The sequence below is a fragment of the Phaseolus vulgaris genome, chromosome 1 (assembly GCF_000499845.2).
Source record: "Phaseolus vulgaris cultivar G19833 chromosome 1, P. vulgaris v2.0, whole genome shotgun sequence".
Classification (NCBI taxonomy): domain Eukaryota; kingdom Viridiplantae; phylum Streptophyta; class Magnoliopsida; order Fabales; family Fabaceae; genus Phaseolus; species Phaseolus vulgaris.
Window position 1 is genome coordinate 25,537,174 of NC_023759.2, and position 23,150 is coordinate 25,560,323.

At 33.1% G+C, this 23,150-nt stretch overlaps 1 protein-coding gene across 1 annotated transcript; it reads left to right on the forward strand.

Moving 5' to 3' along the window:
* Nucleotides 1–1,306: 1,306 nt before the first annotated feature.
* On the forward strand, nucleotides 1,307–22,800 carry LOC137815760 (uncharacterized). Its single transcript, XM_068618872.1, has 15 exons — nucleotides 1,307–1,378; nucleotides 1,481–1,540; nucleotides 11,357–11,409; nucleotides 11,538–11,982; nucleotides 12,064–12,158; nucleotides 13,068–13,237; nucleotides 13,523–13,721; nucleotides 13,847–14,855; nucleotides 14,974–14,978; nucleotides 15,080–15,556; nucleotides 15,621–15,835; nucleotides 16,072–16,209; nucleotides 16,398–16,488; nucleotides 18,473–20,067; nucleotides 22,772–22,800. Exons 1-15 carry the CDS (start codon nucleotides 1,307–1,309, stop codon nucleotides 22,798–22,800), a joined length of 4,653 nt encoding a protein of 1,550 aa, XP_068474973.1.
* Nucleotides 22,801–23,150: the final 350 nt, after the last annotated feature.

The window sequence follows — 23,150 nt, forward strand, 5'->3', positions numbered from 1 at the left end:
ACTTTAATAGAATATTTTTTACCAAAGATTAATATAATTTAACTAATAAATTTAATTAAAGGAGGTTAATTTTTTTAACCTCAATTAAATTCAAAAGTTTATTTCAAAACCCAGGAAAATTCTCTAAACTTTTAATTTACTTATATGATGTTATCTCTGTTTTTCTTCTCTTTCTCCTCATTTCCCTCTTTTCTTCTCTTCCCTCTCATATATTAAATCTCTATTATGTCTCTTCATTTTTACACTCGCTCTTTATTTTCACGGTAAATTATGAATCTTCATTTGCCACTCTTCAATTCCACTGTCGTTCATTGAACCTTAAGCTTCATTTCCATTGTCGTTCACTTACACTCACCTCAGTTCACAGAAAAACAAACCTCTTTCACGCTCGCGGTCACTGAAAACAAACTTCATCACTCGCGTCTTCGCTACTCACAACGGTCTCCGCAACTCGCGTCTCCGCCGCTCACTATTAAGGAAATAATAATTATCAAATTAGATGTAATTATTGTATACGATATTGTACCTAATTATATGCAATTAGGTATCAGAGTCATTTCGAGCATATCCTAGCGAGTATTTGTTGGGTTTAGCACGCCACCCGCTATCGGGCCGTTATCGGACCATCCTTAACATATATCTCCACGCATGAGTTGGTAGCCTCGGCGTGAGGGGTGTATTGGAGATCCCACGTCGACTAGAGATTAGAGTCTTTCATAGTATATAAGTGGGTGCAAATCTCACCTCATTGAGCTGGTTTTATGAGGTTGAATTAGGCTTAAAAGCCCACTTCTTAACACTCACGACTCTTATCTCTTCGGCTCCGATCTCAATCGCTCACGTCTCTGATAATCTCGCTCATGTTTTGCTCTCTGTTCGTGATCACGATCATCTCCTGCAGCCGTCGTTGTGCTCACTGCTCTCCGCCAATCGTGAATTCTTATAATTTTATTTTATTTAGTTTACTATTGCTTATCTGTATCGATAACTTTAGACGAATATTTTTCTTGGTTACTTTACCATTTTCTCTTCTCCAAAACACCTAATCCATTGCACAAAACCTAATTAGAAGTGGATGAAAGTTGTACTTTGCTGGTTTTCAAACCCAAGGACTTTTCCCAAGTCACAATTGAGGCGAGCTTCATTGTTGGATTTAGATATTTGATGCTAATTGGGGTTTTTGTGATTTTGAATTGGAATTGCTTGTTTGCTACAATACAGCTGAATTTTGGTTCATTCAGTCCAAGTAATGCTTAGTTTATAATTTGAGAGTATTTGTGGAAGATCTCTATCTGAAAAAGGTGTGATGACTAAAGTATGTTTTGTTTATTTTCTCAATGCAAAAAACCGAATTCAAGTTGGTTTCCGGGGATTACAGGTATGTGAAGGTGATGAATAGAGAGCAGTTAGTTCTTGTAAGCATTTATTGGCTGGATTTGACATTTGATTATTAGAGTTTATCTATTATCTATTTTCGCAGATACATTTACCAATTATTACAATTAAGAAGATTATTGAATCTCTGTCCTACGATAAACTTGTAAGTAATATGTTATATGTTTTTTCAATTTTCTTCAATGTTGTTTTCCTTTTTGTGTAATGTTGAATATAACAAATTTTGTTGCGTAGATTGACACATCATAGATGAGGAGTCATTTTCGTTCAAGATACCTATATATCCAAACATGTGGAAATGTTTATATACCAAATGAGAACTTTACGCTATTGAACATGCATATGAAATTGTCTAAGACTTACTTTATCCAAATTAAGTTATGATTTATAGTTTTTCTATTTTAGTAGCAATTTTCATGGAGAATGAAAAATTAACAAGGAAAGAGCTCGTTGAAATAACTTATCTATCAAATCTTTGATAAAATAATCTTTTCCTCAAACTGCACATGTGTTGGTGTAATAATTTAATCATATAATATAAATTTAATAAAAGTTTTTTATATTTTTTAATTGTATAAAAAGTATAAAAAAAAATACATGACATGGTATGGTATTTTGCATGCTCATTATATTTGTGGGCTGCAGTTATATACCGATATTCTGGTACATAATATTTGGGTTTTTTATCCTGAATATTACTATACTAATGTAATAAATTAAATTTAACTTACACATAAAGTTATTAAAGCATATATAAATTCATAGTAACATAAGTTGTTAACGTGGGGATATTTGAAAAAGGAATTAATTTCTTTAAATAATTTCAATCCTTGTAAAATACTCTTGCTCGATCATTCATCTTGCCTGTATACCATGTTTTTTTAAGTTAGATTAATAATCCATGCAGTTATCTTATCCTTTGCATTTGGTCTGGGGCATTCTGCTGGCATAAAATAATGTGTTTCTGCAGACAAGGAAGAAAGTAAAACAGTTTTAAAAATCATGACAAAACATATTTTTACATATTCAAGTTGAAAAATATTTTACTTTTTTAACAGTAGCCTAATATATGCCTAATAAAAATATATGTTAAAAGAAGGTTCTATAGAAACTTGAACTCTTTCTAATGATTAAACAGTGCTCTAAAAAAAATTATTAGACAAAATCAAATGCAATTTCTATCTTTTTTTTTTTCTTTTGGTTGCAAAGGGTGAAGTAAATTACTCTTGTTTTGCTACTCATGTCCATGCCATGAGTAGTTGAATTAGGCAAGAAGAAATGGTGAGTGAATATATCATGTTGCATTACAATTATAGTTTTGACATGCAGAGGGGAAACAAAGGACGTGAGTATAAGGAAAAACGATGACAATCAAGCACTTTTAACTGATGTATGCCTTTGTTGTGGTAGTTGAGATTGCCTACTATAAGAAAATGATAAAAAATAGTAAGAAGAAGAAGAAGAGATGTTTCTTATTATCTTATGTGTATTGTTACATCTGTATAGGAAATATATAGGGAGTTTCTCTGTCCAAATTACAATCTAATTAGGTAGGAATACTAATCATGATATTCTATAATTATTAAATTAATTGCATATAATTGGGTACAATATCGTACAATATTGCATACAATAATTGCATATAATTTGATAATTATTATTTCCTTAATACTTCCCTCAAGTTGGTAGGTGAATATCATGAACTCCCAACTTGTGTCGTAGCGTCAAAAACCGTTCCTTACCCAGTGCCTTTGTAAAAATATCTGCGAGTTGATACTGTGTCGGTACATATGAAGGACTGATTATCCCAGCTTGTAATTTTTCTCGCACAATGTGACAGTCTATCTCAATGTGTTTTGTGCGTTTATGAAATACTGGGTTTGCTGTCATATGTAATGTCGCTTGATTGTCACATAAAAGTTGAGCTGGCAAGTTACATGACACCTTTAAATCCTGCAACAGATATCGCAACCAAACTATCTCCAAACAAGTATTGGTCATCGCGCGGTATTCTGCTTCTGCTGATGATCTTGATACGTTTGTCTGTTTTTTTGACTTCCATGAGATAATAGAAGAACCAAGAAAAATGCAATACCCAGATATTGATCTCCGAGTTGTCTAACAACCTCCCCAGTCTGAGTCGCAATAAGCTGTCAATGTCAGATTGTTTTCGGATGGCAATAGCAATCCTTGTCCTGGTGACCCTTTGATGTACTTTAGGACTCGAATTGCGGCATCCCAATGAGGTTTCCGCGGATCCTGTATATATTGACTTAGGGTCCGAACCGAAAATGCTATGCCAGGCCGAGTAACCGTGAGGTATATCAGTCGTCCCACGAGTCGCTTGTATTTGACTGGATCCTTTAGTAACTCTCCATCGTCTAGTGTGAGTTTTAGGTATTGTTCCATTGGAAATTTGTCTGGACGAGCACATGTGAGTTCCGTATCCTGCAAAATATCAAGCGCATATTTTCTTTGGGACATGTAAATAGCATCTTTGGAACAGGTAAATTCAATCCCTAGAAAATATTTTAGGTCTCCAAGATCTTTAATGCGAAATTGTTGTAATAGACAATCTTTAACACGCTGAATTTCTGTCAAATCATTTCCTGTCAAAAGAATATCATCCACATAAATCAAAAGGGCAATAAATGATGAGTTATTCTGTCTTGTGAATAGAGAGTAATCTGTCTTGTACTGTTGAAATCCTACAGATTTAATCACATGAGAAAATGTTGAAAACAATGTTCGAGATGCTTGTTTGAGACCATAAAGGGATTTGTTTGAGTCGACATACAATGTTCTCCCCTGTCGATGATGCCCGGGTGGCAAGTCCATCTAAATAATTTCATGCAATGTGCCATGTAAGAAGGCATTTTGCACATCTAGCTGGTGAGTAAACCAATTTCTGGCTGCTGCAATGGTGAGGAGACACCTCAAAGTTGTTAATTTTGTTGTTGGTGAAAAAGTTTCAGAATAGTCGACACCTTCAATCTGAGTGTACCCCTTTGCGACAAGGCGCACCTTATATATGTCGACACTACCATCTGAGTTGTACTTTATTTTATAGACCCATTTGCATCCTATGGGTTTCTGCTCAGCGGGTAACGGTGTCAAGGTCCACGTTTGATTTAGCTGCAAGGCGGAAAGCTCTTCGTCCATTGCTTTTTGCCAATTTGGATCAAGGATAGCTTGAGCATAAGTGTGAGGTTCTTTAGTGGCTGTGATGTTAGCAAGATATGCACTATGTGTAGAAGAAAATCGTGAATTAGAAAGAAAATGATGCATAGGATACCTGGTTCCATTCGGCCGGTCTTGGGCAATGGTCGAATGATTGGCTTGGGATCCCGTTACGTAATCTTGAAGCTAGGAAGGTGGGGTTGATGTGCGACTGCATCGTCGAACAAGAAGGTCGGTTGGAGAAGGTTTGGTAATGGGTGCTAGACTTCTTGGCATGGGAGAAGAAGGTTGGTCTACTGGAGGTTCAGGTGTATTATGACGAGTAGGAGAAAAATGTTGGTTTGATGGAGGTTCAGGTGTATAGTGACGAGTAGGAGAAGAGGGTTAGTTTGATGGAGGTTCAGGTGTATTGTGACGAGTAGGAGAAGAAGGTTGGTTTGATGGAGGTTCAGGTGCATTGTGATGAGTAAGAGAAGAAGGTTGATGAAGTGAATGTTGGACAGGAGTGGGTAAGTCAATGTCAATAGTGGGCAAAATACCTTGTAATGGAGGTGAGGATTGTATCTCTGACTGTTGGCAGAATGGGAAAACACTTTCATGGAAGATGACATCCCGACATGTAAAAAAAGTGCCTGCATCTATATCAAATAATTTGTATGCTTTTTTACTGTGAGGATAACCAACGAAGATGCACTGTTGGGCGCGCGGATCAAATTTTTGTTTAGGTGAAACAACAGTTGCGTAACAAAGGCAACCAAAAGTTGTTAGGTGAGAAAGTGAAGGTGGTTGATTATATAGTAGCTCAAAAGGTGATTTATTTTTTAGTAAAGGTGATGGCAAGCGATTAATGATATATGTGGCGATTAAAACACATTCTCCCCAAAATTCTAATGGTAAATTGGACTGAAATAGGAGGGTTCGTGCTGTGTTTAAAACGTGTCTATGTTTGCGTTCTACTACTCCATTTTGTTGAGGAGTGTAGACGCAAGTGCGTTGACATTCAATACCTTTTTTGAGAAAAAAAATCATACATTGAAATAAATTCAGTCCGTTGTCAACGCGGAAAGTTTTAATAGATGCCTGAAATTGATTTTGTGCAAATGTAATGAATGACTCTAAGAGATGTTGGGTTTCAGATTTGTGATTCATAAGAAATAGCCAAGTACATCTAGTATAGTCATCGACTATAGTGAGAAAAAAACGTTTTCCAAAATGAGTTGGGGTTTTATGAGGACTCCAAATGTCACAATGCAATAGATTAAATGGAGAATGAGATTTTATTGTGCTTAAAGGAAAGGGTAGCCTTGTCTGTTACACGCCGGAGAAGGATGTCTGAGGCGCTTGTGCCATAAATCAGGGTCGGTCGATATTTGAGATGCGTGGGCTTGGTTTGGAAGAGGGGACATATAGTATAAGCCTGCGTGTTGTTTACCCGAGCCAATCAGAGCCTGTGGGCAGATTAACATTTGAAATAAATGATGATGAAGTGTGTGTGAAAAATTATGAATCAGATGCAATGTGATCGGTTGCTCCGCTTGTACGGCACTGAAGCCTTGTGCTTTGATACCATGTTAAGAAGTGGGCTTTAAGCCTAACTCAACCTCATAAAACCGGCTCAATGAGGTGAGGTTTGCACCCACTTATATAGTATGAAAGGCTCTAATATTTAGTCGATGTGGGATCTCCAACACCTACCAAGTTAAACCAGAAGAAATTGTTGGAGTAGTTGGGAAACTTAGAATTTTATGCCATGTTACAAAAATGTTGTGATAACTGATGCTATTGGTTCTTCTAGTTATTTATCACCTTCTAAGTGCATTTTTTTTTATACAAAATGGACTTTTATTGGTTCCTCTAGTTATTCTCCCCTTCTATATACATTTTTTTTTATACAAAATGGACTTTTTTTCATATTAAGTTTACAATAATATTTGTTTCAAATAAGTTTTTTCGCTAAAATTGTTTGTATGATAATGAGTAAATAATAATAATAAATGGAAGAAAAATAATAATTAGTTTTATGTTTTATAGTATTAATATTTTTAAATATATAAAAATTAAGTTATAATTAAAATTAATAATAAATAAGTAAATTAGAATACTTATATTTTAGATTTGAAATCAATAATTTAAATTACTAAAAACTATAATTTTTGATATTTTACAGAGTTTTTGAAACTCATGCTATTTTGTGAACGTTTTGAAATTCATGTATTTTATTAGGATTTTGAAACCCATGACATTTTGTGAAGGTTTCAAAACCTATGGTATTTTACGAAGGTTTTGAAACCAATGGTATTAGTGGAGGTTTTGAAACCCGTAGTATTTTATTAAGGTTCTAAAACTCATGGTATTTCACATAGGTTATGAAACCCATGATATTTTATGGAGGTTTTGAAACCCATGGTATTTTACGGAGGTTCTTAAACCCATGGTATTTAACGGGAGTTTTGAAAGACTTTTCATTGAATTTAAAAAACCCTTGGAGAACACGTTCCCCATGAATTATTTAGCAGGAGAAACTATAACACTGGATAAATGACTTTGGTAATATAAAAATAAACTCCATTAAAATCATTTTTTATTATACTAAAATCGAAATATATGAGTAGTTATTGCAGTGAACCAACTATTTACTCAAAAATATATAACTTATTAACATATCTTACCATTGTTTTTATATATGCCTTATTGAAATTGTATACTTTGCATCCAAACAACTATTTGTAATTCTGCAAACAAATACAAAGTTCCAAATCTATGGTAGGTTGGGATATTTAGTCATCCTAACAAAGTAAAATTGAATACGAAAAAAAATGTAACCTTCTAAATTAGGTTAGGACATTAATTATATTTTTTTACCTAATGCTTTTAAGGAAACTGGTTTTGTTGACGCAAGAAAAAAACATTTAGATCGATTGGCCGTTCTAAGATTACAATTTTTGTGAATGACTTTTACAATTTATCTTGTTTTGTAAATTCGTTTGTAGAAAAAAATTTCATTGACGATTGCGAAATAATTTTAATGAATTTGGTGAAATATAGCACAACAGTAAAGTAAAGTAAAGAAAAGTTTAATATTTTTAGGTTTAATTATTTATTAGATTTCTGTAATTACAAAAAGAAATTAATTTTCCATATTTATATCTTAAAATTCCCCTATTTTAATTTCTACACGTATTATTTCTATTTTTTGTTTTTGTCTCAGGGACTACAAGAATACAAAATTATATGTGTATAAGTTTAAAAAAATATTTTAAATATAAGGGTAGAGAAATAAATTTTTTATAACTATAAAAATAAAAATTTAATACTTAAAATATTTTTTAAACATGAAAGGGAAATAAAAGAAACAAAATGTGGAATGAAATCTCAACTTTCTTTTGCATAATGAGAAATTATATCCTTTTTTTCAAAGAGTTGTTCATTATGTTATCACGTAAAATTAAAATGATTCTAGATTCATTTTAGGGTTTGAGGCAGTTTTATTCATCGTCTAGAATGAACCCTTCCTCTCCTTGATTCGCCATAGTTAATCCAACCAAAGAATAATTATAATTACATATAAATCAATATTTATCCTGTGGATTACACAAATTAAAATATTAATTAAATTTATATGGTTACTTTCCTCTAATTATTAATATTTTAATCATGGGTGAATGGACTGGTGATATAATCATAGCTATTGTATATTTTGTGAAAAAGGTGATATGAGTTCATTATATTGAGGGGGTGAACTTATATGTTGTTGTATGTAAACAAAATATGGATGGATGCAATTCAATCCTGTGATGTGATAGTGCTATGTTTTCTAATTGAAAAAAAAAATGTTATTAATATATTTTTCAATATATTTTTAATAGATTTTAAAAATTTATTCAACATTATATACTTTTGTGTTCTAATTTTTTATTTCATGAATTAGTTTATTATATTTTATTACTTAACTTTTTTATTTATAAATTTTTTTCAGTTGCTGACACTGGAGTAATAACAATTAATTAATCTGTTATCATATGAAAAAGAATATTATTATTAAAAAAATTAAAATATTAAGAATTAGTTATTTTATGACTTAATTTTATTATTTTAATAATTTTATTTTTTTTATGCGTTTTGTTATCACATTTCCTTTAAATTTTTTTTGTATAAAATTTACTGATATATTAAATGCATAACATGGTGATATATCTTTAAAAACCACGTTTCCTAGTCAAATTTTTAAAATGTATTAAAAAACCATGGTGTCATTTTGTTACTGATATGATAGTAAAATGTATTAAAAAGAGATATGCAGAAAAAATTGAGTGGAAAAATCATAATAATTGAATGAGAAAGTGTATAATTTGGCATAATTTTAATGTAGATAAGATGTATCAAATGATAAGATTGGTCAAAATCATTTGAATCATTCTTTGGGCCACTATCTGGACTTTGAAGGAGTCCAATTGCTTGGCAATTAGTGGACGGCAGAGAATTATTGGGCTCATTTCTTCTTAGTTAGGTTCAAAATTTGTTGTAGCAAGATGTTTTCAGGGAAACTAATATACTTAAAATATGTATAAATTAAAATAAGGATCACACGTCTTAGTTATTACATATAATACGATTTTAGTCATCATAATATGTTCAGTTTTCTTTCTTTGTAACACACAATTATATCATTATTTCATACTTTTGTACTTTTTTAAAAAATTTCTTAAATTCTTAATTATTTTCAAATACCTTTTATATTGAAGTTTCCTTTTCTCGTTCTAAACAACTTCAATTACTTCTAAATTGATTTTATGTTTTATCTCATCTCAAAAAATTATTTAAATTTTTCCTATTTTTTTTCTAAATATAGCTATTCATTTGAATATATTTTTGTATTTTCTTATATTTTAATATTATAATATATTTAAATTGAAAATCCCTGATCTAGTTAATGAGAACGAATTAAAGGAATATCTTTAAAGAAATGAAGGTAGGAATTTTCTCATGTTCGATGGATAAATTTTTTTCACGTGTTTTTTTAGAATATTGTTATTATTTTTAATCTATGTATCTCATGAATATTGTTATTCTCTAAGTTTGTGGTGTTTTATTTAAATTATAAAATTAAATAATCACATCAGTCAAATTGATAATAAAGAATTAATTAAAAATATAAAATTTAATAAAATATTTTTTTTTAATAAAAATTGAATTAAAAATACTCAAATTTATTTAGAACATAAATTCAAACTATTTTTTTATGTCAACAAATATAAATAATGACGGTGAAAACTAACCATGACGCCACATAGTAAAATAAAATGACAAGGGTTGGATTGAAATATATAAAAAATATTAAGTATTGAATAAAATGAAAATGTAGTTAAGTGTTAAATAAACAATAATAAAAGTGTATTATTTGTTATAACACATCCTTACAATTAAATCATTGCAGTGGTTTCAACACACTTTTACAAATTAATCACCCACGACACAATTGTATTTATGCCACAATAATATTTCACATTCTCTTTATTACTCACTACTTTTTGTTTGTAATTTGACACATTTCACCATGTTTTCAAGGTTGTTTCCGACATGCTCCTTTGATGGCTTTTTATGTTCCCATCCTTTACGAGGTTCAACATAATGCTTACTTGCCATACATTAATTTTTGTACATTTTCTCTATTATGGCTAGCTCGATCCTTTTTCCTTTTTGCATTGGTATATTATATTTTTTTATTCTGCCATAAATTTTGTTCAACCTACAAGATCCAATACAAATTCTCGATGTATTGTGTTTAATTAATTAATAAAAAAACTTATAACAACTTATTATTATGATAGTTATAATTTACTTTTTTTATGACAATTTTATATTAGATTATAAGTTTATATGTCTCATCACATTTTTGCATTGTAAAACAACATTATAAGCCGAAAAGTTTATATTTAATAAATTTTTTTTCTTTTAAATTAGTATTTTTATTATTTATAGACCTGAAATGTCTTTAGAAGGTAATATTGAGGGAATTTTCTCTTATATTCTTCCACATTGTGAATGCGTGTTTATGGATTATGGATTGAATTTAATTTTTATTCCACCAACACCAATCAATGTTAGAATTTGTAAATATGTTTTTTAAATTTATTTTATGATATTTAAAAAAATCATTAAATAAAAATTATTTTTAAAAAATAAAAAATAATTAATTATAATATTAATATTAATTATATTTAAAAAATTATTAGTATCTAAAATAATTTTTGTTATTAATAAATTTAGAAATTATTTATGTGTGAGGGTCCACGCCCAAAACATGGTCATATTGAGAATATACGTTTTATGTCTACTAATGAATGATGAATGTTGTTATTAATACTTTTATTTGATACTTTGAGCTCATTGATATATAAGTTTTTGGAATCTATATTTTCTACTTTATGTATATGCATGCAAATTATGGTGTGGAAAACAAATTATGTTATTATTAATGAAAATGACATTATGTTTGAATCATTATGGAATTCTCATTATAAATTCATATTATGGAGAAATGATGATATAGTAGTACATGGAATAAAATTGGTTGATTAAATGATATGTAACCGTCATGAATCTTATTATTTTTGTATACTTGATTTTCATTGATAATATAATCAATTTACGTAAGCCTTTCAATGCGCATTATGATTTATATAACTATTAAATCCTGAAAGTATTATAACTCACATGAGCCAAATGAGAGAAACTAAAAAATTATGTAAATTAATTTTATAATGTGACTCATATGAAATAGATTTTGGGTTTTGGGTCTGAATATGATTTAATAAAACATGCTCATTGGTTAAAGTGAGAACTTACATATATATATATATATATGTATAATGATACCTAATGAAAACCTAATCTGATAGAGATTGAGAAAGAATAGAAACAGGGTTCTATCTCTACAAAGAAGGTTGTCTCACGGTTGGCAGTAATACTCGAACTACTATTAATACAAGTAATACTAGTACTACTAGTGATACTAGTACTACTAGAAAAGCTAGTGATACTAGTACTGTTAGTACTACTAGTAATCCTAGTAATACTAGTACTGCTAGTAATATTAGTACTGCTAGTAATACTAGTACTGCTAGTACTACTAGTAATACAAGTAATTCTAGTACTACTAGTAATGCTAATGATACTGGTACTACAAGTGACAATAGTACTCCTATTGATACTAGTACTGCTAGTAATACCAGTACCGTTAGTAATCCTAGTACTGCTAATAATACTAGTACTACTAGTAATACTAATAATACTAGTACTGCTAGTAATACTAATAATACTAGTACTGCTAGTACTGGTAGTAATACTAGTAATGCTAGTACTGCTAGTAATGCAACTACTGCTAGTAATGGTAGTACAGCTAGTAATGTTAGTACTGCTAGTAATGCTAGTACTCCTTGTTTTTTTTTTGATCAGCAATGAATAAATAAAATTAAAGGGATACTTCAGGGGTATCCCAACCCATATACAGTGACCAGAAGTGGACTTCCTATTCCATTCACAAAAGAAACTCTCCTTTATGGTTGGATCATAACAACCTTAAAGTGAGAGAACCATACCCAAAAAATAACCAACAGGTTACCTCATAGCATAACACCCAGAAGTGAGGCCACCTACATTCACCTCGCCACACAACGAGTTACCCAAGCACGTTGCATAATTTCGGCGACCACCGATTACCCAGATATGTGGAACTCCACTTCCTCGACTGGCGATCTTGTTGACCAACTTCGACGAGCACCGACTACACCCACATGGAGATCGCTGTTTCATCGACCGGCGATCATGTTAATCTTTGCATAACTTCGACGACCACCGACTACGCACGCATGGGAATCGCCGTTTCATCGACCGGCGATCATGATGACCTTTGCATAACTACGACGACCACCGACTACGCATGCATGGAGATCGTCGTTTCATCGACCGACGATCATGTTGACAAGGAGAATGCCGCTTCATCAACCGGCGATCATGTTGACCTTTGGATACCTTCGGCGACCACCGACTACGCACACATTGAGATCGCCGTTTTCACCGGCGATCATGCTGACCTTGTCTAACTTCGGCAATCACCGACTAACAACGCCGCTTCACCAACCGGCGATCATGTTGACCAACTTCGACGACCACCGACTACACACGCATGGGAATCGTCGTTTCATCAATCGGCGATCATGATGACCTTTGCATAACTACGACGACCACCGACTACGCATGCATGGAGATCGTCGTTTCATCGACCGGCGATCAAGTAGGCCTTGTCAAACTCCACACGTATGGAGAACGCCGCTTCATAGTACTCCTTGTAATACTAGTACTGCTAGTAATACTAGTAATACCAGTACCGCTAGTAATCCTAGTACAGCTAGTTATACTAGTACTGCTAGTAATATTAGTACTGTTAGTAATACTAGTACTGCTAGTAAAACTAGTACTGTTAGTAATACTAGTACTGCTAGTACTACTAGTACTGCTAGTAATGCTAGTACTGCTAGTAATGCTAGTACTGCTAGTAATGCTAGTAATGCTAGTATTTCTAGTACTTCTATTAGTGTTAGTAATACTAGTAATCCTAGTAATACTAGTACTGCTAGTACTACTAGTACTACTAGTACTACTAGTACTGCTATTAATACTAGTACTGCTAGTAATACTAGTAATGCTAGTAATACTAGTACTGCTAGTAACACTAGTAATACTAGTACAGCTAGTAATACTTTTAAGACTAGTAAAGAGGAATTTCGCAAACTTTTAAGCCAAGAATGAAATTTCTTAAAAAAACAAATGATAAGAAATTCAATTTGCCAAAACACATAGCAAAAACAACAGCATTAGAAAAACAATTGTTTCACAGAAACAATCGGTTGTTTATACCAGTTTGCAAATAATAAAACTAAATTTAAAGAGATTAAGGAGAGAGATGATGCTAGTAATACTAGTACTTCTAGTAGTGAGAGTAAGACTAGAACTGCTAGTAATACTAGTAGTACTAGTACTGAGAGTAATACTAGTACTACTAGTAATACTACTAGTACTAGTAATACTAGTAATACAGTGATACTAGTACTTCTAGTACTACATGAAATGCTAGTGATACTAGTACTGTTAGTACTACTAGTAATATTAGTAGTGCTACTAGTTCCGCTAGTGACACAAGTAGTGCTAGTGATACTTGTAATACTAGTACTGGTATTAATACTAGTAATACTAGTAGTGTTTGTAATTGTAGTACTGCTAGTAATAGTAGGACTACTAGTACTGCTAGTAATACTAGGACTACTAGTAATACTACTAATACTAGTGATACTAGTAATGCTTGTCCTACTAGAAATGCTAGTGATATTAGTATTTTTAGTACTACTAGTAATATTAGTACTATTATTGCTAGTGATACTTGTCCTGCTACTGATACTAGTACTGCTAGTACTAGAAGAAATGCTAGTGATACTAGTACTACTAGTAATAATAGTACTACTACTGCTAGTGGTACTAGTACTGCTAGTTATAAAAGTACTGCTAGTAATACTAGTACTTCAAATGATAATAGTACTGTTAGTACTACTAGTAATACTAGTACTGGTAGTAATACTACTAATACTAGTACTACTAGTAATACTAGGACAACTATTAATATTAGGAGTGATAGTAATACAAATACTGTTAGGAATTCTACTACTGCTAGTACTACTAGTAATATTAGTATTACTAGTAATACTAGTACTGATAGTAATACTAGTAATACTAGTAATTCTAGTAATACTTGTACTGCAAGTAATACTAGTACTGATAATACTACTATTAATACTAGTACTGCAAGTGATACTAGTACTACTAGTGATACTAGTATTGCTAGTGATACTAATACTCCTAGTGATACTAGTACTCCTAGTGATACTAGTACTCCTATTGATACTAGTACTTCTAGTGATACTAGTATTGTTAGTGATACTAGTACTGCTAGTGATACTAGTATTGCTAGTAATAATAGTACTGCTAGTAGTGAGAGTAATACTAGTACTACAAGTAATACTAGTAATACTAGTGATACTAGTACTTCTAGTATTACAAGAAATGCTAGTGATACTATTATTGCAAGTAATACTAGTACTGTTACTAATACTAGTACTGCTAGTAATATTAGGACTGATAGTAATATAAATACTACTAGTAATACTAATAATACTAGTACTGCTAGTCATACAAGTAATATTAGTACTGCTAGTAATACTAGTACTGTAGTAATACTACTAATACTAGTACTGCTAGTAAAATTATTAATACTAGTACAATTAGTAATACTAGTACTGCTTGTAATACTAGTACTGGTAGTAATACTAGTATTGCTTGTAATATTAGTACTGGTAGTAATACTAGTACTGCTAGTAAAACTAGTAATGCTAGTACTGCTAGTAAAACTAGTAATGCTAGTACTGCTACTAAGTTGTATTGTTAGTAATGCTAGTGATACTAGTATTGTTAGAATTACTAGTAATACTAGTAGTTCTAGTAATACTCGTACTGCCAGTAATACTAGAATTACTAGTACTAGTAGTAATACGTGTAATTCTAGTAAGACTAGTACTGGTAGTAATACTAGTAGTGATAGTAATACTACTACTCCTAGTAATAATAGGACTACTAGTAATACTAGTAATAGTAGTGATACTAGTACTTCTAGTACTGCAAGAAATGCTAATGATACTAGTAGTACTAGTAATATTAGTACTACTACTACTAGTGATACTTGTATTGTTAGTGATACTAGTACTGCTAGTGATACTAGTACTGCTAGTGATATTAGTACTGCTAGTAGTACTAGTAATACTAGTAGTGCTAGTAATACTAGTACTGCTAGTATTACTAGAATTACTAGTAATATTAGTAGTACTACTGTTAGTGATACTAGTACGACTAGTACTGCTAGTAATAATAGACGTTGGTAATACTAGTATTGATAGTAATACTATTAATTCTAGTAATACTAATAATATTTGTAATACTAGTAATACTAGTACTGCTAGTAGTACTAGTAATACCAGTACTGCTCTTAAAACTATTAATACTAGTACTGCTAGTAAAAATAGTAATGTTAGTACTGCTAGTGATACTAGTTCTGCTTGTGATACTAGTACTGCTTGTAATGCTTGTAATGCTAGTGATACTAGTACTGGTAGCAATACTAATAATCCTAGTAGTGCTAGTAATACTAATACTGCTAGTAATACTAGACTACTAGTAATATTAGTAATACCTGTAATACTAGTAATACTTTTTCTGGTACTAATACTAGTAGTGATAGTAATACTAGTACTGCTTGTAATAATAGGACTACTAGTACTACTAGTAATTCTAGTCATACTAGTACTTCTAGTACTGCAAGAAATGCTAGTGATACTAATACTGTTAGTACTATTAGTAATATTAGTACTACTATTGCTAGTGATACTAGTACAGCTAGTGATACTAGTAATACTAGTACCGGTAGTAATACTAGTAGTGCTAGTGTTATTAGGATTACTAGTACTGCTAGTAATACTAGAACTACTAGTACTACTAATAATACTACTAATACTAGTGATACTAGTAATGCTAGTACTTGTAGAAATACTAGTACTTGCATATAGACACAATACTAATATCACTAGGATTTCTACAAGTACTAGTATCACTAGTATTAGTAGTATTATTAGGACTACTAGTACTGCTAGTAATACTAGAACTACTAGTACTACTAATAATACTACTAATACTAGTGATACTAGTAATGCTAGTACTTGTAGAAATGCTAGTGATATTAGTATTGTGTCTATGTGCAAGATATCAAGCAAATCCTAAAGAGTCACACTTCAAAGCTGCTAAAAGAATTCTGAAGTATTCTCACTCTCCAATACATTTAATTGGTTATTCAGATTCTGACTTTGCAGGTTGTAAGCTAGATAGAAAGAGCATAAGTGGCACTTGTCACCTTCTTGGCTCAAGTCAAATCTCATGGCATAGCAAGAAGCAAGCATGTGTTGCTCTCTCTACTGTTGAGGCTGAATATATAGCTGCTAGTAGCTGTTGTGCACAGATTCTATGGCTCAAGCAACAACTTGCAGATTTTGGTTTACAAATCAGCAAGGTTCCCTTGATGTGTGATAATACAAGTGCTATCAATCTCACCAAAAATCAGATTCAGCATTCAAGGACCAAACATATTGAGATAAGACATCATTTCATCAGGGATCATGTACAAAATGGGAACTGTGAAGTGAAGTTTGTGGAGACCAAACTACAGTTAGCTGACATTTTCACAAAGCCTTTACCAAAAGAGAGGTTTTTCTTCTTAAGAAATGAGTTAGGTATTCTTAATCTTAATAATCTCTCTTAAATTTGTTTTTTTGGTACATGCTAAAGTCTATTTGTGAAGACAAATAGGGGGAGAATTAATTGGTTCTTGTATATCTTTGTCTGATACTGCATAAAATGTTAAAATCTCTGATATGAAAGTATTTTCTGCTGCTGCTGATAGAAACAACTGATTGTTTCGTGTAAACAACCGATTGTTTATTATGTTTCATGCTTTAAAAGAGTAATAAACTAACTTGCTGCTGTAAGAAGCTTTGGATAGTATAAATTTTTTTTTTTCTCCAGGAACTGCTTCAGATTTAATCAGATCAAACACAAGCACCAGGGATTTGTCTTCATCAAATAGGGGGAGATTGTTGAACCTTGTGGTGTTCAAGTTTTGAAGAATCCAAATCATTTGAAGGATGTTGAAGCCTCTGCTATGCTTGATGTTGTTGTGCTGGTTTAAGCTTTGTTCTGGGGTAGTTTATGTTGTAATCCACCCTATGATTAAATCTAAAGCATTAGCATTCTCAATCTTTGTGAAAGTAAAATGTTTTCAAACTAAGTTAAAACAACCGATTGTTTTGTCGAAACAACTGATTGTTTATACTTAGGTGTTTTGAGAAAAAGATTGAAAACTGTTTTAAATGGTTGAATTGTTAAGTACCAAAACAACCGATTGATTCGAGGAAACAACCGATTGTTTGTTTTGGGATCATAACAGAAAAACTGTTTTCTTTGACTGAGCTTTAAATGTTTTAACTGCTTACGCTCCAGTCATTAAATGCTTTGACCAATCTTTTAATGCAATTTAAGAGTTTGTTAAGATTTGATAACAAACTACATCTTTGAATAAATTCAGAAAAACAGATTTGACAATAAAGAATCTTTGACAAAGTTTTTCAAGAGAGTTTTTTCAAATGCTGAGATTGCTAAGAGTTTGTGGTTGATCAAAGTGTTGGAATAGGATTCTGCTTGCATTGATTTCAGATTATCTTCTGTAACAAGTGTAATCCTTGTACTCTGTTGAACAGTTCGTTTCTGTGTTTGCTGAGATTGACTGTGTGTTCTTGAGGTGTTCAAGATCAGCAATCTTAGGGTTGGCCAAGGAGAGTGTGTTTCTTGAGGTGTTCAAGGTCATTCTCTTGGTAGTGGTGTAAGTGATCAAGTGGTGATTGCTTAGTGGAGTATCCTCAGGGTTCTGAGAAGACTGGATGTAGCTTTGGATTTGGAGTAAACCAGTATAAACAACTGTGTACAATTTTTCTATCCCTATCTCTTTAAATTCGGTTTTGTCAATTAATAACTGGTATACACAACCGATTGTTTCGGTAAAACAACCGATTGTTTTTTTCAGTATTGTGCTTTTGCTTTATGTTTTGAAAAACTGAATTCTTAATCAAGGTTTTCTTGAAGTATTTTTCATTCTAAGCTTAAAAGTTTACTAAAATCTTTCTTAAACAATTCACTCCCCCTCTCATTTAAGGCCATATATTCTAACAACTAGTACTGTTAGTAATATTAGGACTGATAGTACTACAAGTAATACTAGTACTGATAGTAATACTAGTAATACTAGAACTGCTAGTAATACTAGTACTGCCAATAATACTAGTATTGCTAATACTACTATTAATACTAGTACTGCAATTTATACTAGTACTTCTAGTGATACTAGTACTGCTAGTGATACTAGTACTGCTAGTGATACTAGTACTCCTAGTGATGCTAGTACTCCTAGTGATACTAGTACCGATAGTGATACTAGTACTACTAGTACTGCTAGTGATACTGGTACTGCTAGTAATACAAGTGGTGAGAGTAATACTAGTATTGCTAGTAATTCTAGTACTACTAGTACTACTAGCAGTACTAGTACTACTATCACTGCTAGCAGTACTAGCAGTACTAGCAGTACTAGCAGTACTAGTACTGCTAGCAGTACTAGCAGTACTAGCAGTACTAGTACTGCTAGTACTGCTAGTACTGCTAGTAATACTAGTACTCCTAGTAATACTAGTACAATTACTAAAACTAGTATTGTTAGTAATATTAGGAGTGATAGTAATACAAATACTGCTAGTAATACTACTGCTAATGGTACTACTACTGCTAGTGGTATTAGTACTACTAGTGATAGTAGTACTGTTAGTGATAGTAGTACTGTTTGTGGTAGTAGTACTGTTAGTAATTCTAGTAATAATAGTACTACTAGGACTACTAGTAATGTTAATGATAGTAGTACTGCTAGTACTACTAGTAATGCTAGTGATACTAGTGATAGTAGTACTGCTAGTACTGGTAGTAATTCTAGTAATACTAGTACTACTAGTAATACTAGTACTACTAGTAATACTAGGACTACTAGTACTGCTAGTAATACTAGGATTATTAGTACAACAAGTAGTACTAGTACTGCTAGTAATACTACTACTCCTAGTGGTACTAGTACTGCTAGTGATAGTAGTACTGTTAGTAATTCTAGTAATACTAGTACTACTAGTAATACTAGGACTACTAGTAATGCTAGTGATAGTAGTACAGCTAGTACTACTAGTAATGCTAGTGATAGTAGTCATGTTAGTGATAGTAGTACTGCTAGTGATACAAGTAGTGCTAGTACTACTAGTAATACTAGTACTGGTTGTAATACTAGTATTGTTATGAATACTAGTAATACTAGTACAACTAGTAATTCTAGTACTAAGAGTAATAGTTGTACTGCTAGTAATACTAGTACTGGTACTAATATTAGTACTGCTAGTAATAATAGTACTACTAGTACTTCTAGTAATACTAGTAATTTTAATATTGCTAGTAATGCTATTGATACTGGTACTACTAGTAATACTAGTACTGCTAGTGATATTAGTACTTCTAGTACTACTAATAATACTAGTACTGGTAATAATACTAGTAATACTAGTCGTGATAGTAATACTAGGACTGCTAGTTATACTATGACTATTAGTAGTATTAGTAGTATTAGTATTACTAGTAGTACTAGTATTACTAGTATTACTAGTAGTACTAGTAGTACTAGACATACTAGTGATATTGGTACTGTTAGTACTACTAGTAATGCTAATAATACTAGTACTGGTAATAATACTATTACAGGTAGTAATACTAGTATTGCTAGTAATACTAGTAACGATAGTTGTACCGACCAGGTCATCGGGTGTGATGACGTGGACAAGAGAAAGGTAGGTGGTCAAGAAGTCAACGTAGTCGCCGTATGTAGAAGCGGCGTTCTGCAGTATAGATAATCGGTTATCGCCGAGATGTGTCACCGCCAAGATGGATCATCGCCCATCGCCCAAGAGAAGCATCGCGCAGAAGTAAGACGTCGCCGAGTAAGACGTCGCCGAGTGTAGACATCGCCCCAAAGTAAGACATCGCCCTAAAGTTGGGTGGCGGCACTGTGGGACCCTCCGCACAGAATAAATGATCGAGTCAAAGGGGCACCCACGGAGTATGATGGCGCGAAAGATACAGCGCTCAAGTTAGAGCCCAAGTGGCCATAAGGTTATACATTGCACTCTAGATAAGGGAAGCCCATGGGCCGGATACGCTAAGATTCTAAAGATAGCGGCCCAAGGACCTTCTCCAAGGAACCCTAGATAATGGCAACAGTACAAAGGTAAACCCTAGTTTTCACCTATATAAAGGGCATGAAGAACCCTAGTAAGGTACGCTTTCATAGTTATACAGAGCACTAAACCCTAGTTGTTCTTGACGGCACACCCAGCTGTGAGCACAAGGCAATTAGGGCAACACAGTTCCAGTCATTGAGATAATCATACAGTCTTTAGTCACTTTGGTGTTTCTCGCTAGCTGACTTGATCGTCGGAGTGCAAACGGCCGCGAGGGCGCCCCTTTGTTCTTCTTTTTCAGGTACTCACAGACGGAGCAGAACGAAGGTGCCCTAGCTCGTTAGAACAAGCCACGCATAAAGACGACCCAGGTCAACCGGCCGGAACATTTGGCGCCCACCTTGGGGCCGAAATAAACATCGGTTCCACCACACAAGTTTTCAGTTCCAGTTGCAGTTTCCAACCTAGTTCCAGCCCTCAAATCGCAGATAGTCAAGGGGGGCTTCCAGAAACCACGAACATGAGACCTGCACGCACTATGAGCGAAGAGATGACCATACAACAAATTGTGGAGAAGCCCTCCAATCTGTGAATGAAGAAGCCAAGGCTGACCAGTTAAGGCCATTCCTTGAGCGTGGAATGTGGCAAACCTTAAGTTGTATTTCAGCTAAGATATTCGTGCTTAATGTTTTCTCTTTGAACAATGTGTGATAAATCTGTTCTTGGAAGATGATGCATTTAACTTTGTTGATTTATCTGAATTGGCACATGATAAGTTGACCTAGCTCGGTATAAGTACGTGCATAGGCACTCTGTGGAATTAATCTATTTGTTGATTTGTTTAAGCACAACACAGGTAAAGTCAACCTAACTCGGTGTCAGTGCAACCACTCGAGTATAGCCGCCCCGTGAGTAAATGGTTACCTAGTGCCAGGTAAGACAGGGGCATGAGCACCATGCACTACAAAAAAACGTGTATGTAGTGGCGGTTATAATATGGCGGTTATTAAAAACTGCCATAATTAGCGGTATAATACGGCAGCTTCATAGACGCCATAATCTTCCTTCGAAATGTGACATTTAGAACCGTCATAATTATCCTTCTAAATAAAAATTCTCCCGCATTTTGTTCCCTCCATAATGTGTTTTAGTCCCAATAAAGCCCAATAGCCCAAACATTCAATATTCCTCTCTCTTCAAAAACCTATTTCGTTTGTCTCAAAACCCTAAACCCTCCCAACTTTGTCTTGGCATCCCTCTGTGGCTGCATCCTCTGGTCACTAAACAATGAGAGCCCCCAGAGGCGTGGGCGCGGTGGAGGTTTCAGAAGTGGCTGTGACGATGGCGGTTTCAGGGGTGGCCGCGACGGTGGCGATTTCAAGAGTGGTCGTGACGGTGGCGATTTCAAGAGTGGTCGTGACGGTGGCGGTTTCTAGAGTGGCCGCGACGGTGGCAGTTCGGTCGCGGTAGAAGTGGATTTGGTCGTGGCGGTGGAGGACGCGGCGGTTTTTGCGAGAAAGGGCCACCCTCCAAACACGTAGGTTTTTTTTCTTCCATTATGGAACTTAAGAAATGATTCAATTTCTTTATTATCTATTGGGTATTTAACGAACTCTGAAGCCTGAAAAGTATCCTGCTTTGTTGATTTTGTTTCGGAGTTTCCATCCACTTCTTGTCTCCTTCTTTGCCATTCCGGTTTGCTGCTATATTGTCTTTACTTTTCTCTTTGGAAAAATCGGAAGGGTTATATCGATTCATTGTTTTAGGAGTTGCTTATGATATATTAGTAGTTACATTAGATTTCATCGCAAGTCTTATTCAGTTAGAATTTCTAAAGCCAAAGAAGAGAAGAAGACAGAGATTTAGGTAACTTTTTCAATTTCACAAGATAAAGTTGCATAAAACAGATGGAAAATGGTTTCTTCTTCTTTTTTATATTATGATTATTTGTGATTGGACAAATTCATGTGAAACTGTTTCAAATAAAGCTTGAAAACATAGTTTCTATATATATATATATATATATATATATATATATATATATATATATATATATTTTTATTTTATTTTTATTATTTTAAAACAAATTATTTAATAGAAAGAACACTAGTGTTCGTCAATTTTTTACTGCCAATTTTGTGTAGAATTAGAAAAACAACATGATAGGAAAAGTGATTCCAATGGGATTCATTTGAAAATTAATTGATTCTGTGAATGTGAGGTTTTAGATTATCGCAACGTCGTTCAGTTTCTTTAGATTTTGTGCTCCTACTATCTATGGAATCCATTTCATTACTAATTGATTCTGCTATGGATTTGTCTTTGTAACAGTGCGCATGTGTTCACAGTTGTCACGTACTTATGGGCTTGTTTATGTTATCGTAATCTCATACACTGCAACCACGGGCTTCCTTTTATTTTCTCTTTTGGATTTTTTAGTTTTCTTCCTCTTCTACGAGGAAACTACGACTTTTGTATATGAGTGAGTTTTGCATGACACGGATCAGGTCACACGCCAAAGCTGAACACATAAGAGAAAATTAAATCTGGTGCCTACACGTGTGCTTCAAAGTTGGATTATACAAGTAAAACGTGGATGAGTACGAT

Excerpts from the sequence above, each read along its gene's own strand:
- LOC137815760 (XM_068618872.1), top strand. The coding sequence starts at position 1,307 with ATGACTAAAGTATGTTTTGTTTATTTTCTCAATGCAAAAAACCGAATT. Across the intron at positions 16,210-16,397 it reads TAGTGATACTAGTAATGCTA|AAATGCTAGTGATATTAGTA; the intron begins GTACTTGTAGAA and ends TAGTACTTGTAG. Across the intron at positions 20,068-22,771 it reads TGGTAATAATACTATTACAG|ATTATCGCAACGTCGTTCAG; the intron begins GTAGTAATACTA and ends GTGAGGTTTTAG.